General features: G+C 38.7%; 1 protein-coding gene and 1 long non-coding RNA gene across 2 annotated transcripts; one reads left to right on the top strand and one right to left on the bottom strand.

Annotated features, from left to right (window-relative positions):
* The first annotated feature begins 424 nt into the window (after window positions 1–424).
* Window positions 425–7,325, top strand: LOC115388970 (uncharacterized). Its single transcript, XR_003931540.1, has 3 exons — window positions 425–628; window positions 1,125–1,148; window positions 5,910–7,325. It is a non-coding gene; the product is annotated as an uncharacterized LOC115388970 (long non-coding RNA).
* Window positions 7,326–7,759: 434 nt separating this feature from the next.
* On the bottom strand, window positions 7,760–9,160 carry LOC115388967 (adenosine receptor A1-like). The gene is made up of 2 exons (XM_030092303.1): window positions 8,751–9,160; window positions 7,760–8,575 (listed from the first exon to the last, which is right to left on the bottom strand). The coding sequence occupies exons 1-2, from the start codon at window positions 9,098–9,100 to the stop codon at window positions 7,924–7,926; spliced, it is 1,002 nt and encodes a 333-aa protein (XP_029948163.1). The 5' UTR covers window positions 9,101–9,160; the 3' UTR covers window positions 7,760–7,923.
* Window positions 9,161–15,073: the final 5,913 nt, after the last annotated feature.

The raw sequence follows: 15,073 nt of genomic DNA, 5'->3' as shown, positions 1-15,073 counted from the left end.
CACACAGGAAGCTGTCTTGGATATTGCCTGAGGAAAGATACTAATGAGTGTCTTAGGCACTCTGTAGCATTTGAACATTAAAGCCCTTCATTCTATGCAGGACCAAAACATGGGATTACTTGTGTAATTTCAATTTCTCGAGAAAGAACCACACGAACCACCACTTTGGATTTGCCTGCTTATCAACACAGACTGTCACTGTTGGCCTTAATGTTGCTCCAGAGCTCCGTGACACAGTTTGTCACTTGAGGATCCACTGTGGTAAACATCCCAGACCACTCATTCGGTGCGCTGTGTTTACACAGCAAACAGTGATTTCCACTCACGGATAAAATCAAATAAAATCACGTCCTCGTGGGTGCCGGCCGTTGTCTCCGCCGTGCACCGAGTCTGAATAAAAACACAGGCAGGTGCAGAACGACTAAAGACGCTGGGAGTGACTGACGGAAATGGGAACTGTGAGGCATGTACTACCTGGGAATGATGCCAACTGCTGACAAAAGGCTTGACTGCACGGCTCCTATTAGCAGACTTTAACTCGTGTACAATGAAATGTTTCAGGATAATCTGGCGCGCCATTGTTTGGCCAACTGTTGAAATAGCTGTCACACCAATGCCAACACAGCATGTAAGTACTTCTGATTACTTTAAGCAAGTCTTTCTCTTTCTGCTGTTTTTATCCCTGTCAATTGAGACGTCTGTTTGACACATGATCTACAGTTCACACCACTGCATCTCCTCATGTTGGCAGTTTATTCGGTTGATCCAGACTTCACCTCGGGTTTACGCTGATGGATGTTGGGGTTTGGGATTGGGTGCGCGCAATCAAAATTCCATGACTTCATGATTTCTTTTCCTGCCTCCCGTTCTCCGTGCTGTCTTTCCCTTTTGGCAGAGGGGCAAAAGTGGGCAGGGAGAGAGGAGGGCATGGCCCAAAAACTGCTCTCAAGCCCCAGCCCCTGTTCGAGTGGGGTTGCTTGCTGGTACACCACTCAGCCTTTCCCTCATCTTGCAGGCGAAAGAGAGAGATGTGGAAATGTATTGTTGTCTCCTTTCTAACCCGCCTTTTTTTTTTTTTTTTCCCTCCTCTCTCGCCACCACCATGGCCTGCGGGTGAACACTAGCCCGATCTTGACATAAAAACTCAGGTATTTCTTGTTTACGATTCTGCTTTTGGTCTTAATATTCCTATTTCCAGCGTGGTTTCCCTTTATCTGAATCTGCTGCACTTTATTTTTCTCACTTCTTTCAGTGTCTCCCCTCACTTTGTACACGTGTCTGCTTTGCTTGCATACGGTGCTTCGATGTCCAACATTTCTGTTTGACATGAATCCGCTGTTGTTTGAAAAAATGTTTGTTTAATAGGGTGTAATGATAATGACGAAATCGCTCGTACAGAAACACTGCTATGAGAAGTGTGTTTATGTGGCGCTCTGAACTAGAAATAACTCATTGGGCTAAATAAAATGTTTTTTTTCTACGATGGGGTTCGGAGTGACGAAAACAAAATTTTGCTAGAGTCATAGTACGCATACACCGAAACACAAGTCACTTAAACAGATCTGACAAGAAGTGTTTATAGCATCCTGTTACAAACAGGAAATTCTTTGTCATAAAAGGCTATTAGCCCTTTTTATTAAGCTTCTGGGTCTCTGTGTTGCACACATGCCACATAGGTGCATAAAAGCTGCAACTTAAAGCTACAAGAAGCATTTCCCAGCTGTACTGCGGCTACTGTTCGCCTTTTTTTTTTTTCTTTTACCACAAAAATGAAAACCCAGCTTGCATCAGTGTAATAAGGATCTTATTGACCGCATCATTCCTAAAGCTGCTCTTTGATAGACCTGTACAAAAACCAGTATGAACCAGATCCCTCTGCTGTAGGCACTCCTCTGTACATCATATGACTTTACAGGCTCTTGAGTTCAGATGCAGAAGGTTTTGGGTCCATTTTGACTGTATGAGTTACAAAAATCAACAACAGTGTTCAAATCTAACAAACAAACAAATAAAAAAAAGTTGCTAAATTGTAAATTTTTTAACTTTGGCAGTTACATTCCTGTGTGAGTCCAACTTATGATAAGCGTGTTATCATATATACACACGAACATTGGTGTTTTGCGGTTTGCTGGTACAGTCAGATTATCAGTTTTCATTAGCGGGGGTGATAACGGAGATTACCTACTGTACTGTACAGAAAGGGTAAATGAAGAAAAAAGTGGGAGGGAGCAGGGAGGATGGGCATAGAGGAACAAAATGAACTTACTTTCTCCTCCCCCCAAAGTTCTCCTCAGATGAACTTGCTGTGCTGCTCGATGACATGTTGTTTGGAAAGCCATATCCTCCGCTATTTGTGTTTCTCTCCTCCCCACGGTTGGAGTGACTCTGTGCTTACCAGGATCAAAGTCTCCTGGCGATTGTTGCTTTTATCAGGTCACACAGCATACACACATTTGGCTCTTCCTGTTAAACTAAAATGTTTGCTAACCATAAACACCACATAATCCGGCAGCCGACTACTTTTTACAACACTTTCGTTTTTGGCAAAAACTTCAAGAAACCTTAGACTCAGGTAGCACATTTTGCATTGGCTCTAATCTTTGTGGATTTTTAAAAGTGGCAAGAATAAATATCAGCATATACAGTAAGACAGAAGTTTAACTATAACAAAACGTAAAAGGCTGAATGCCGGCATGTTGTATTTCCAGAATTGCTGGTGTCTCGTCAATTCAGTTTTGTTTGTTTGAGGTAACATATGTTTTCCTTTTGGAAGGCATTCAGGGTATTAGAAATTAACTTTGTAGAAAATTAGTAACAATGCACTCTCTAAGATGCCAGTTTGAAACAACTGTATGCTCCTGTTAAAAACTAGCAAATAACTCACAGTCACAGTGATTAACAAGTGTTATTAGAAGCAATGTTGGTAACTTTTTTGCAAAATGTATTAACATTTAAGCAGAAAACTATGCAAAAAAAAAAAGACTTGCAGCCAAGTAGTATTTAATAAAGACTTATGATTGCTCTTTTTGCAGTAAGCAACTCAGATTAAAAGTAAGGTCATATCTAACGCACTAGTTTGTTATGATTATCTCCTTCAGAAGTATTTTCTGTATATAGACTCAATCGACTTCCTTCGATAAAACATGTGAATGAGTGACAAGCGTTCATGTGATTTCAAACGTCACGCGGAAAATGTAAATAACTCTCGACAGATGTTGAGGCAAGTCATTTTTATGGACTGTTCTTCTCGTCTCCTAAAGGTTTCACTGGTCACCTCACAACAGGAGAGGCAGGAGAGCAGCCGTTTCTCTCCAGCAGTGATGAATGATGTCTGGCGGTTCACGGTGTCCAGTACAGATTCCAACAAGTTCAAGATTCCACTTGAAATTTAACTTGAAAAATGGCACTTCTTTAGATCTGGGCAAAAAATAAACTGAAAATAAACTAATCATTTACAGTAATTCCTGGAGGTTAATTAACCAGGACCAGCATGCTTTGCAAATGATAACAGAGAGACCGTACGGACACAGTCTGCTTCAGGAAGACCTTTCTCTGAATGTGCGTACACCTTGTTCACAGAGCGGACACACCGCACTGAGCCTCTGACAGTAAACTACGTCAGCAAACCTTCGTTTCTGATCTCATACCCCCTCCCTGACATGGCATCCTCTCATTGCTTGACTGGCAACGCTCTCCTCCCCCCACCTTCGGCGATGGGTTCTGCCATGCTGCATCCACGACATCACCCACTTTTGTCTCATTGAGAAGCAGCTTGGCAGGCAGACAATGCCCATTTCTTGGCACCAAATATTGGGGAGAGCCGCATAAGAGAACCAGCCTCAGTCCCTCTTTCCCTCACAGTCGTCCCCCGTATTCTGCCGATCACCGTGGACCAGCGCCAGTTTATGATGGGTATTTTTTTCACGCCTTCATTCATTAATTAATCGTTTTCCTCCAGAGCATTTTATTGCAGTTATCTTTAATAAGTTGGGTATTTTCTTTTGAAATGAGCTGCGTTGGACATAATGGATAGCCTTTCATTTGCTGTGTTGACGACCAGAAATCTTTATCGATGAAGCGTTCAGTGAAAGTTATTAATCAAGAGCAAGGTTGCCATTTTCTCACCATCACAGCTTGTGGGTTGATTAGTCATATTACCTCTTCCAGCAGTAGAAAAGAAGAGAGGAAGAAAGAACTGATATCTGTACTTCTTACTGAATATTTGACACATGCGCTTGGCTAAAAAACAGATGTGCATCAGATTGTGCTATTGAAAGGACCTTAAATTAAAATAGTGTCAACAATGCTAATAACATTTTTTTTTTTAATTGAGTGATACCTCCTCTTTTGTAAGTCACCTTACATTAGATTTCTTTAGTCTGCATCCAGCAAGGTTTCAATCTCACTAATTCATTTTTCTAGAAGTAGAAACTCAGCCCCAGATCCACATCAGAGCAAATATTGTTTGTAGTTTGCCACTTTTCTTGTAAGGAAAATGGAACTGATTCATGTTTTCACTCCAGGGTTTGATGGAAGGGTTTGATACCGTTTACTGTCAAATTAATTCAACATCTCAGTTAAGGCCTCTCACTCTCTGATGCCCTTGTGCCTTTTTCGTTCTGCCCCCCGTGAGCATGCCCTGCCACCACAGCCGCAAAGCCTGCCAAAACATTTCAATCACTGTCGACATTAATTGGGCCAAAGAGGAATTCAGAATGTTAATGAACAGACCAGCCGCTTTTCAGCCACCATGGTTCACATGCTAATTTATGCAAAGCGTCCTCGCCTTTGCATGGGTGGACAGTGGTTGTCTACCACAACAGTCTGGGCTCAGACATGTCCGCCAAAGCACGGTTCTGTCTGGACTTGGACGGCTTTGCTCCGCCTGTGTCCCAGACCGGAGCTGGCACGGTAAACAGACTTTGTTTTCAATGGACTTGAAGTGGCTTTCACACTGAGCAAAGAGGGCAATTTCACAAAGTCAGACCCTCTATTTCTCGATTAAAACACCTCAGTCAAGAAGATAACTAACAGCAGATGTACATGTGATAATCGAACATCAGAAATTTTTCAAAATAAGTCACGACTGATCAGATTCTTCTTATTACTCTCAATATAGATTGAAAGAATACCTGTTAAAAGAGCTGCACATGTTTGTAGGGAAAGAGCTAAACATAACCGAGGTGCTGCCCATATTCTGTTCTTCCTGCTTTGGTTTGATTTACCTTCTGGCTGTAGAGATGGATACGTCCAAACTGGGAAAAGACATGATTCAACTTCATCATTTTTAATCTGCTTGTCTGGATTTCTGCACAGAAAGAATCAAGTCAACCTTTACAGTGAAAAAGGAACTAATTTGTGGCACTCTTTCCCTTCATCACGAGCCAGTCTTTCCTGAGATGAAGTGCTTTTTACTTTGCAAGGCCGTACAATCCACTCCTGCTCCTGAAGGGCATTTTCTGTTAACTATTGAGGTCAAAACTGGCATTTCTTTCACTCATTTCCAGCTTATCTGGAACATAGCTGTAGCCTGTCTGTCTTTATTGCCCCTGATCTGGCAAATAAACTGCAAAAATATTTTAAAACTGTTGTGAACCAAGACTGAGTTGAATTGGGATGAATAACTGTGTTTGAGGCGGTTTCTGATCAAAGTGCAGCCAACATTTAGAATAATGTGGTTTCATGATGTGATGAGTGCAGGTTTTAAAAGATGGCTTTGGTTACAGCTAAGAAGATAAAGCATCCCACAAGAAGTAAAATCAGTTGAGATGACGTCAGTAGATGTGGTAACAGCTTATCTTGTACTAAATGCAAATCAAAGTTGTTGTTTTTTTCCTGTATAACTATTTGTACTAAATAAATGAATTCTGAGAAATTAAGTCATTATCTTCTTTGTCTGTGTCCAACAGTTCAGCCAACAGGTTTCCACGACCGCACTGCTGTCACCACTATCTGTCCTTAAGGCTGAGGTAGTAGATTGAATAGTTGTGGGGTTTAAGTCCTCCTTTTGAGATAACTATACAATCTACTGTCTTTCCCGAGGAAACAGGCTAATCTGCTGTGATGCTGAAGCCTTCAAGCACAAAGGGAGCCACGCACCTTCAGACCAGAGATGATCGACCTGTGGAGACACAACAAGGACGCATCTGTTCTACTTGCTCAATTTTGAAGTTAAAAGATGAAGACCACTGTATCTTCTTTTTCTCTCGAAGGATCTGTGCATGAGATTGAGCCTAGCAAGGTGAGGTAGTAGGTTGTATAGTTTGTGGGATGGAGTGAATCCTACTCAGGTGTTAACTATACAGTCTATTACCTTTCTTGAGAGGTACAATGAGTGCTTGGATGATTCTCGCTGATGAAGAAGCCACACTGACGCCACCTTGTGGTTGAAGAATGAAATTAGTTTTGGGATTATCCAGATTTTGAGACCTCTGTACTATAGTTTTTTTGATGCAGATTTTTTTTTTTTTTTAACGAAGAGCAAACACATTTTTGCACTGTATGGTTAAAAAAATAGTTTATAAATGAATGCTAAATTACTTTTTTGGTATAATAAATTTGTAAATACCATCTTTTAACTTCCCCTGTTCCCAAAAATAGCTTCAATTTCTGCCTAAAGACACATGAGGGAACTTGAACTAATTCAATTTGTGAGTTGAGTAAAGCAGACCATCGTTTAGACTTGCAGAAAGTTAGCTGTGGATGGAAAGAACTGGTTTTGAGACACTTCAGTAGAATATGGTGGTTTGTATTCTTGCAAAAACTGCATCCATCAGTGCTGGGTGTAATTTTAGAGGAACACATAGTGCCTACAAATAAGGAACACAGAATCGTAAACTGACCTAAAAAAGAGAAGAGAAAAATCAAATCAGTGGTGAAATGGCACAGTCCATCAAAGTCAACCAAATTATATCTAATCCAATACCTGGCTGGATTTCCTCCAGCTACACTCCAGCATCCTCTCGCTATTTTAAATGCATGTTTTTTAGTCAGATTGATGACTTCATGTTGGCAGCAGTGAAACAGACAGAGAATGTTCTGTTCAACTATCAACAGTAGATGTAACAGAAAGAATGCCAGTTTTTATTCACATCATTGTGGTCTTTAATAGCAAATTAAAGAAAGCATCTTTGAAACAAACATGACAGTATGAGAGAGGTTTGTGTAGAATGGCTTTAAGTTACATCAAAGACAAATGCAACATATCCCGAGTGTGTCTCACAGTGATCAGTAAATGTAAATAAATATGTAACTTAAAAGGTTTTCTCTTGAGTTCCTTGTAACTAAGCCCTTACTTTGTGTCGCTGTAATAATAAATCTCACAATTTCCAATGGTGTGCTTTCTCTCCTTTCAATATAACCAAACAGAAGTTTCGTAAAGACACGTAATCGTATCTCTGCTGCAGTCGGATACAAGATAAAGTTTCAAATAATTATTCCTGCTATTTTCTGGACTGTATCACTAGATGTCCAAATCAATCGTCATTTATTGTACTTATTTTTACTGTACATATTTCCAGTGTTGGAAATTTCACTGAGATTGTAGTTTAGTCAAAACGAACACAGAGAACAGGAACATGACCAGAAACTGGAAAAAGAAACAATGATGTGAAACTTGGTGGAAAAACTAAAGCTTGACAGATAAGTGGAAGTTGTCATTTCCCCTGAGACAGAGTTTCTGCCGTACAGACAGAAATGCAAGCGCCCACGTGTTCAGGACAAGAAACACACTCACACACCATGACAAACCTCTCAGCGCTCGTGGTTTGACGTGTTTACTGTAAGCACATTCATATCATCTTCAAATAAAAAAGTATCTTTCATCATATTTACATGTGATATAATTTACAAACAAATTAATGAACATTAATCCAAACTTGGTCTTTGGGAATAATGCAGCACAGAAATGGAAAAAGTCCTTTCTCAGTCGTCACTCACACTGTTCTCGTTACTGCTCAAATTGTTTTCTGTCGACTGGCTCGTCTGAGAGTTTTGATTATCTGTGGTACAAGAAGCGAAACGTCTCCAGATCTTCATGTAGGCTTCCCTAATTTTTTCTATTTTGAATGCATACACAACCGGGTTAACGGCAGAGTTAGCGTGAGAAAACACGATGCCAGCATAAATAGCTTCTTTTGGTAAGTCTGTCTCCTCATCAAAGTAAGTCATACAGTTCATTATGTGGAGAGGGATCCAGCACACAGCGAACAAAGCCAAGACCAGAGACAGAGACCTGGCCAAATGTTTCTCCTTCTTTAAGTAGGTCTCCGACTGATTTCGAGCACTGTTGCCTGGTTTGCCTCGAAGGTTTCCTCGAATAGTGTAGAAGACACAGATGTACAGGACAGTCATTACCAGCAGTGGTGTTAAGGTACAGAAGAAGAAGTTGAAGTAAACCAGGTACGACATGGGGATAACAGTAATAAACCGGCAGACAATTGTAGAATTGACAGATTGAGATAATGTCTTTTGGTTGTGCCATCCGAACATTGGAGTAAAACTCAGAGGTAGTGCAACAAGCCAACATCCCGCAACCACAAGACGAGAATGTTTCAATGTTATGGTCCTTTTGTACCTATAAAGAAAAGAAGTAATGACAGATGACAGATATTCTAACATAGGTAAAAATACAATATGGGATCTTATTAATATGTGCAGTCTATCAAGAGTTTCACAAGTTGACATAATAATGCAAAAAAAAAATATACATTTGGGCTGTTTGCATGTTAAAAAACTGTAAAAATTCTTACCTCAGAGGGATGTACACCCGCAGGTAGCGGTCAACAGCAATCGCTGTCAGACACAAAACTGAAACCAAGGTCAATAGAATAACCAGGCAGCTGATGAAGAGACAAGAGTGGAATGAAGTCTCGACCCGTCCGTCCACCAACACAGCCATCGGGACGGCCACACAGCCGACGAGAAAGTCTGCCACAGCCAGAGAGACGATCAGACGGAAGGTGGGTTGCCGGATGCTTTTACTGGTCCAAAGAGCCAGAATCACCAGCATGTTCCCCAGACAGCAGCTGACAGCGATGAGCACCTCCACCACCGTGTAAATCACCTCTCCTGCTCCCATCGCGTCTCCTCTCAGAGTCATGTTTGAAGGTGAATGCTGGAGCGGAACAGCACTAGAGTTTCAGTCTCAGAGTGCTCTGCCGTCTATCATTGATTTCAATCTCATGAAACGTTTGAGGAAGTGTACAACACCTTCTTTTTTTTTTCCCCTAAGCTGTTTTGACACCCAATGAACATTTCTTCAAACCTATTTACTGTCATTTTTATTTGCTTTTAGTGAGAAGACAGGAAAGGAAAAGATTTTGACAGGTTCCACTGGGTTATACAGGTCAGCAAACTATAATGACAAATGATAGATGACCACCTTGTAAAAGCTCAAAAGAAACCTCATCAATTTCATTTTCTTTGTCAGGATGACACTTACAGTATGAGCTTATTAGCTGGCAAAACAGTGGAAAATGTTGTTGAAGCAGGGAAAATAGTGATTTAGCAATAATAATCAAGACTACATAAATGAGGCAGCTACTGTGGAATGACCGCAGCAAACAGCTCCAGCAAATGTTTTAATCATTCAGTTTTAAACGTGTTCGTTTAACCCAAATGGCATCAACTTGTACTGTAATTAACAAACTGTTTTTTTTATTATTTGAATTATTACATATAAATAAATCTGCCCATCAACACTGTAAGGCAGAATGATTTTGTGTTTGAGTGATAGACACTTTTGTGTGTGAATGTCTGGTAAATGTTACGGACATGCTAGCATATTATTTACTTTAGTTTAAAAAGAAGAAAAAAAGATAACCTTTTTGTCAAACAACTCTTTTGTCCCCATTTCTTTATATTTTCATTTATTAAATACAATCAATAAAACAATGTTAATTCTCCAGCTGACAACAGAAAATGTCTTTAAATAACCTTTTGTCCCTTAATGGCTAATGTTAGCAACCAGCTAAGGCATACCTCTTTTTATATTTTTTATTTATTTTACTACCTATTGTGGATGTATATTGCCTAAACTCTGTGTTGTGGTGTGGCTAATCTTTAGTGTGTCCGTTTCCTGGAAAAAGAGAAGTTAAACATGAAACCGAACGCTGTGAGAGTGCTTTCAAAACCAAACAATAGCCATTCAGGGACAAAATGCTAAAACATGTTGAAAAGTGTAGAAAAACAAAACCAACTGCAAGCAACAAAATGCAGAGGTTACAGCTTATTAAATCAAAATGTACTCACCTCTTTGAGACCCTTTTGATGAACATTGAGGCACTTGTGGTTTCAAACATATGGCATGTGGGCCAAAACAGGCCTGCCTGAAAATTTATTTCAGCACTAATGATGATATTGGAAAGTGTAAAAGCAAACAGAACATCTGCGATGTGTTTATAGGCAGAGTTGGACAAGTTTATTTTAAAAAACTAATTAATTACAGTTGCTCACTACTTCTTCAAAAAAAGTACCTGAGTTTTTAACCAAGTTACAATATTTTATTTTAATGCTGTTACTCCCATTACTGATCTTGACAATAAAGCTCAATTTGACCTATATATGCAAATGAGCAGCTATGCAAATTAGAAGATGACATCATTTAGAACTTTCCTGACTGAGGAGTTGGTAACAATGTATCAGGTTTTTTTTTTTTTTTTTTGGAACAAAAGCACAATGTATCAGTTTTAAAGCATTTTTTTAAACAAAACACAATGAATTTAATACTCTTTCATTTAATTATCAAGCATTCAATGTAAATATTATCATTATTTCACATTATGCACTTTCATTGAAATCGTTCTGAATATGCAATATGTGTAACACAACTCACTGTTCAATTCTATTCAGTATTATTTATAAAGCTCCAAATATACTACAGTCATTTACAGATATTTTTTCAGATAAAAACCCAACAGTTCCACATGAGCAAGCATAAGTGACTGTGGAACAGGAAAACTCCCTTTATGAGGGTTTGTGTAAATTAATTTCTTTTGACGATGAGCTGGTGTGACCTGTGTTATTTTTGAAATTGTAGAGAGGAAATATTTGTTTTTGTAACTACTCGAATATATTTAAATGTGACCTCTGTGTCTGGTTTCAGGCTTCTTGATTCTCTTCTTGTCTGATTGCAGTCTCTTGCCCTGATGTGCTTCACCTGTGCCTGAATGTTGATTGTCTTCACCTGGTGGCTGTGGTGTATATTAAAGTGGCTCCGAGGTGCTGTGGTTGTTGATTCGCCTTTGTTGGTAGCTCAGTCTCTGTTCTGTGTGTTTGAACTTTCCAGTGCCTCTTTGATTTTTTTTCTTTGTTCTTGAAGCCTTTGTTGTTTCTATCAAGGAATTTCTGTCAAGAATTTTTTTTTTTTGGACATGAAACAAAAAATGAGCACCTGTTAAGTCTGGTATCTTGAATCCTTCTTAACTGAACACAACAGATAATTTGATGATACCTTAAAGAAACCATTTGCCTAAGTGAGAGAATCCATCAATCCTTCAGTTTGACACGTGGCATTTCAATTTGGTGGAAAGGGTTTCTTTTATTTGTATAAATTAGTAGCACACACTTAATGACAATTCATATTGATTGTACATTTGACAAACCGAGTTGTCATATTACAGTAACTTGAGAATACACCACACCTGTTTAATTTTTTTCCAATAAAATCCAGTGTTCTATAGAAATTACATCATTGTCAAAATAGTACTCTCAGTAACTAAAGTATTGTGATGGAAAGGGAGCTAAATATCTTTGTAAAAACACACATTTTAAATGCACATCAGACATTAATTTACTTCTTTTTGTACTTTGTTTATATTCCTTCTTTGATGTCAGTGAATTAGTTTGCATCATTACCCGCATGAAAATACAGAAATTGCTGAAATTCTGAGTTTCTTGTTCTCAAAGATTTTGTACCAAAAATCCTTGTGAAAGAAACACTCGCACAGACAGAAAAACCTGTTTGCAGACTGAAATACACACGAAGAAGAAGTGAAAAGTGATGACTTTCAGACAGTTCTACGTCATTACTATAAGACTGAAAAGGAGGCAAGGAAGGACCTCTTGTCCCTGTGTGTGAGTCACAAGATCAAGAACAGAGGTCATGCCAGAGGCCACACTTAAGTTAAAGTAAACAAAACCACAGACAAGCTGGTGTGCATCATAGGCGGAAGGAGAAAGTTTAACAGGTAGAAAAATGTTCAGTGTTCGTGAATCCCAGACATGACAAATCCAGCAGGGACATTATCTCTTTCCTGGTTGTGTAAAATGCCTTCTGTTACAGGATGCCTCATTCAAATGAATGTTTTGTAAAAGCCTGATATCCATCTAATCATTTAAATATGATGCTCTGAAATGCAGAGATATCCAAATTACTGACGGTACTGGAAAGCTATAGTGTTGAGATTAAGAGATATTGGTCCAGTTAGGTGGCGTGACGGTGATATAACTCTCTCACCTTGGGTTTTCCACAATGACACAGAGTTACCTCAGAAATATGGAATAAAATCATGTGTATTTCAAAGCCTACATGGGGTTGTGAATGTTTAAAATGCCAAATATTAAAAATACAAACGTTTCCTATGAAGTGGGTTAGAGGATGGATGATTCATCCATCTCAATGCCCTCCTTCATGCATCCATTAATTCTTCCTCCCTGTTTGTCTAATATCACGACTATACCACATCACCACCTCTTCTGCTGTATCACAAAACTGACCAAACTTAACTGTCCCGGTTTGATCATTTTTTTTTCTTTTTTTTTTAATCCTGGTCACTTCAAATCAAAATCTTGGCTTCTGCACTTCAACCTCCCATCTCAGTTCATACAAATATCAAAGAATTGTTTTGAGTCCCTCAACACATTTTCATCATGGGGCATCAATGATAGCAGTTTGATTTTACTTGGCATGGAATTAATGAAAAACTGTGATATCAACCATCACTTTGTTGGACTTATGGTCATGATGAATGGAAAAGACTGCTTATTTAATTATTTGTTTGTTTGTATTATTTGTGGGTTTTTAAGTGATCTGTAAAGTTGAATGATCCTCTCTTTTTCAAGAAGACTATAAGTTGTGGCTGTTTGGCATCATTTGTCTGGATTCCTTGCATTTCTGTTCTTTTGACCTTTGTCCTCATTTTTATATATAGCTATATATATATATATATATATATATATATATATATATATATATATATATGTGTATAATGTATGTTAGATAAACTGCATCTCTAATTTGCCAACCAGAGTTACATATAAACTACTCTAAATGTGATGGAATAGTGATGTATGCATTATGGTTATTTAGGTTCCCCCCCCCCCCCCCCCCATTTCTGTAATTCCTGTCCATTTATGATAGAACTAGAAGAAAATAGGAGCTGCTGTGACAATGTGAGCGATCAACAACAAACAAAAACGCATAAAAGAGCAAACAACCCGGATTGATCTCCTGAACATTTCTCACAGTGACTCTGTACATTGCAAAGGTAGAGCTTCCTCCCATGTATTGTCTAACTGCCATCCATTCATCTGTTAATTTAAACTCTCGTCCTTTTGAAATAGTTAGCAAATTTGACGAATTAATACGGACACAATCAGAGACGACGGAGCAGCTGAGTTGGTATGTCAGGGTGAAATTAATTCTGCTTTAATATGGCATGCTCGGTGAAGACGTTGGGAATAATTCCATTAATTGCAACCGGTAATGGAGGCTTCATTGTCATGTAATTATTCTGGCACGTGCACAAGCGGATCTCTGCAGAGCCAAATCAAGTTACATTTTTTAATCAAATTCATTGCTCCTGTTCATAGAAAATGTTTTGCAGTGCAACTGCAGAAAGGGTTATTTATGGCAGTGATTATGATATAGAAAGTATATTGCCAAAAACAGTGTAATAATTGAGTTTGTCAGTTCCCTAAAATTTAGCTAAATGTATTTGTGTCTGTTGAAACAGGTTAGAACAAAGGCTTTTGTCGAAGTAATGCGATGTTTCTCTGGGTGTGCTCCTCAAGTTTCAGAAATGTTTCACCTTTGTGACTGCTGGTGTTGGTCTGCAACAGGAGCTGAGCACTTACACGTCCCTGACGCAATAACTGACCGGCTAATTAACTTATCATCACCTTAGCAAGACATGATTATTATGTGTGTGTGTGTGTGTGTGTGTGTGTGTGTGTGTGTGTGTGTGTGTGTGTGTGTGTGTGTTTTCTGTTCAAAACAAACCCACTGTGGATAAAATCACCAAGAGAAAAGATGGATGGATGGTAAAAGAAAAAAAAAATACAGGTCAGTAGAAACAAACATGAAAACAGCAATGAGCAAAGTACCGGCTCTCTCTGTCAAAGTAATAATAAATGATAGGACCCAATGTGATAGAGGTCTAATAAAGCTGATTTACTGTCTGCTCATAAGCATCTATAGATGCTCTAATGCAAACACTGAAGCCAAATATTAGAGGCAATATCCCACCGGCACGTCCTGAATTATTGCTTTGTTAAGGATCCAGCTGAATACATTTACAAGCTGACATTGAATGTGCTTCCTTAAGCAAATAAAAACCATCTCATTGATTGCTTGCTCAGTAGAACTTGCTACCAAATTCCTTTCATTTTTGATGACATAATTTAATTCAGTTTTTTTTTTTTTTTTAAATAAAGCTTGTATCTTCTGTAGTCAAGCCATATTTCTTTGGGAGAACATTTTGAAAAGACATTACATGGGAAAAATATCCAACTGGCATTAACTTAAAAGTCCTAAGAGTAAAATATTGGGCATTATAAATAAGCTCTCTACTCCGACATTGTTAGATGCTTCACATAACATCCCTGAAGGAGGAACCTTCGGACTCTTGGTTGATTTAAACATGTGGTGTCTCAGTCATAATGCAGAATAGCCAAAATGGCTCCACTGAGGCTAAAAAGAGGCATTATGAAAGTGTTGCAAAAGTTTCTGGAGACCTGAGTCATGCTGACTATGAAAAATTTGAAAACTACTGAGGTGAGATAGAATGAGCAATAAAACAGTGCATGAGGAGGAACGGTCCATGAACAAACAAAGATTACGAAGATACACGCA

This window comes from Salarias fasciatus, chromosome 5, assembly GCF_902148845.1.
Source record: "Salarias fasciatus chromosome 5, fSalaFa1.1, whole genome shotgun sequence".
NCBI lineage: Eukaryota > Metazoa > Chordata > Actinopteri > Blenniiformes > Blenniidae > Salarias > Salarias fasciatus.
The sequence above is the reverse complement of the archived record's forward strand: the minus strand, read 5'-3'. Positions and strand labels throughout refer to the sequence as shown.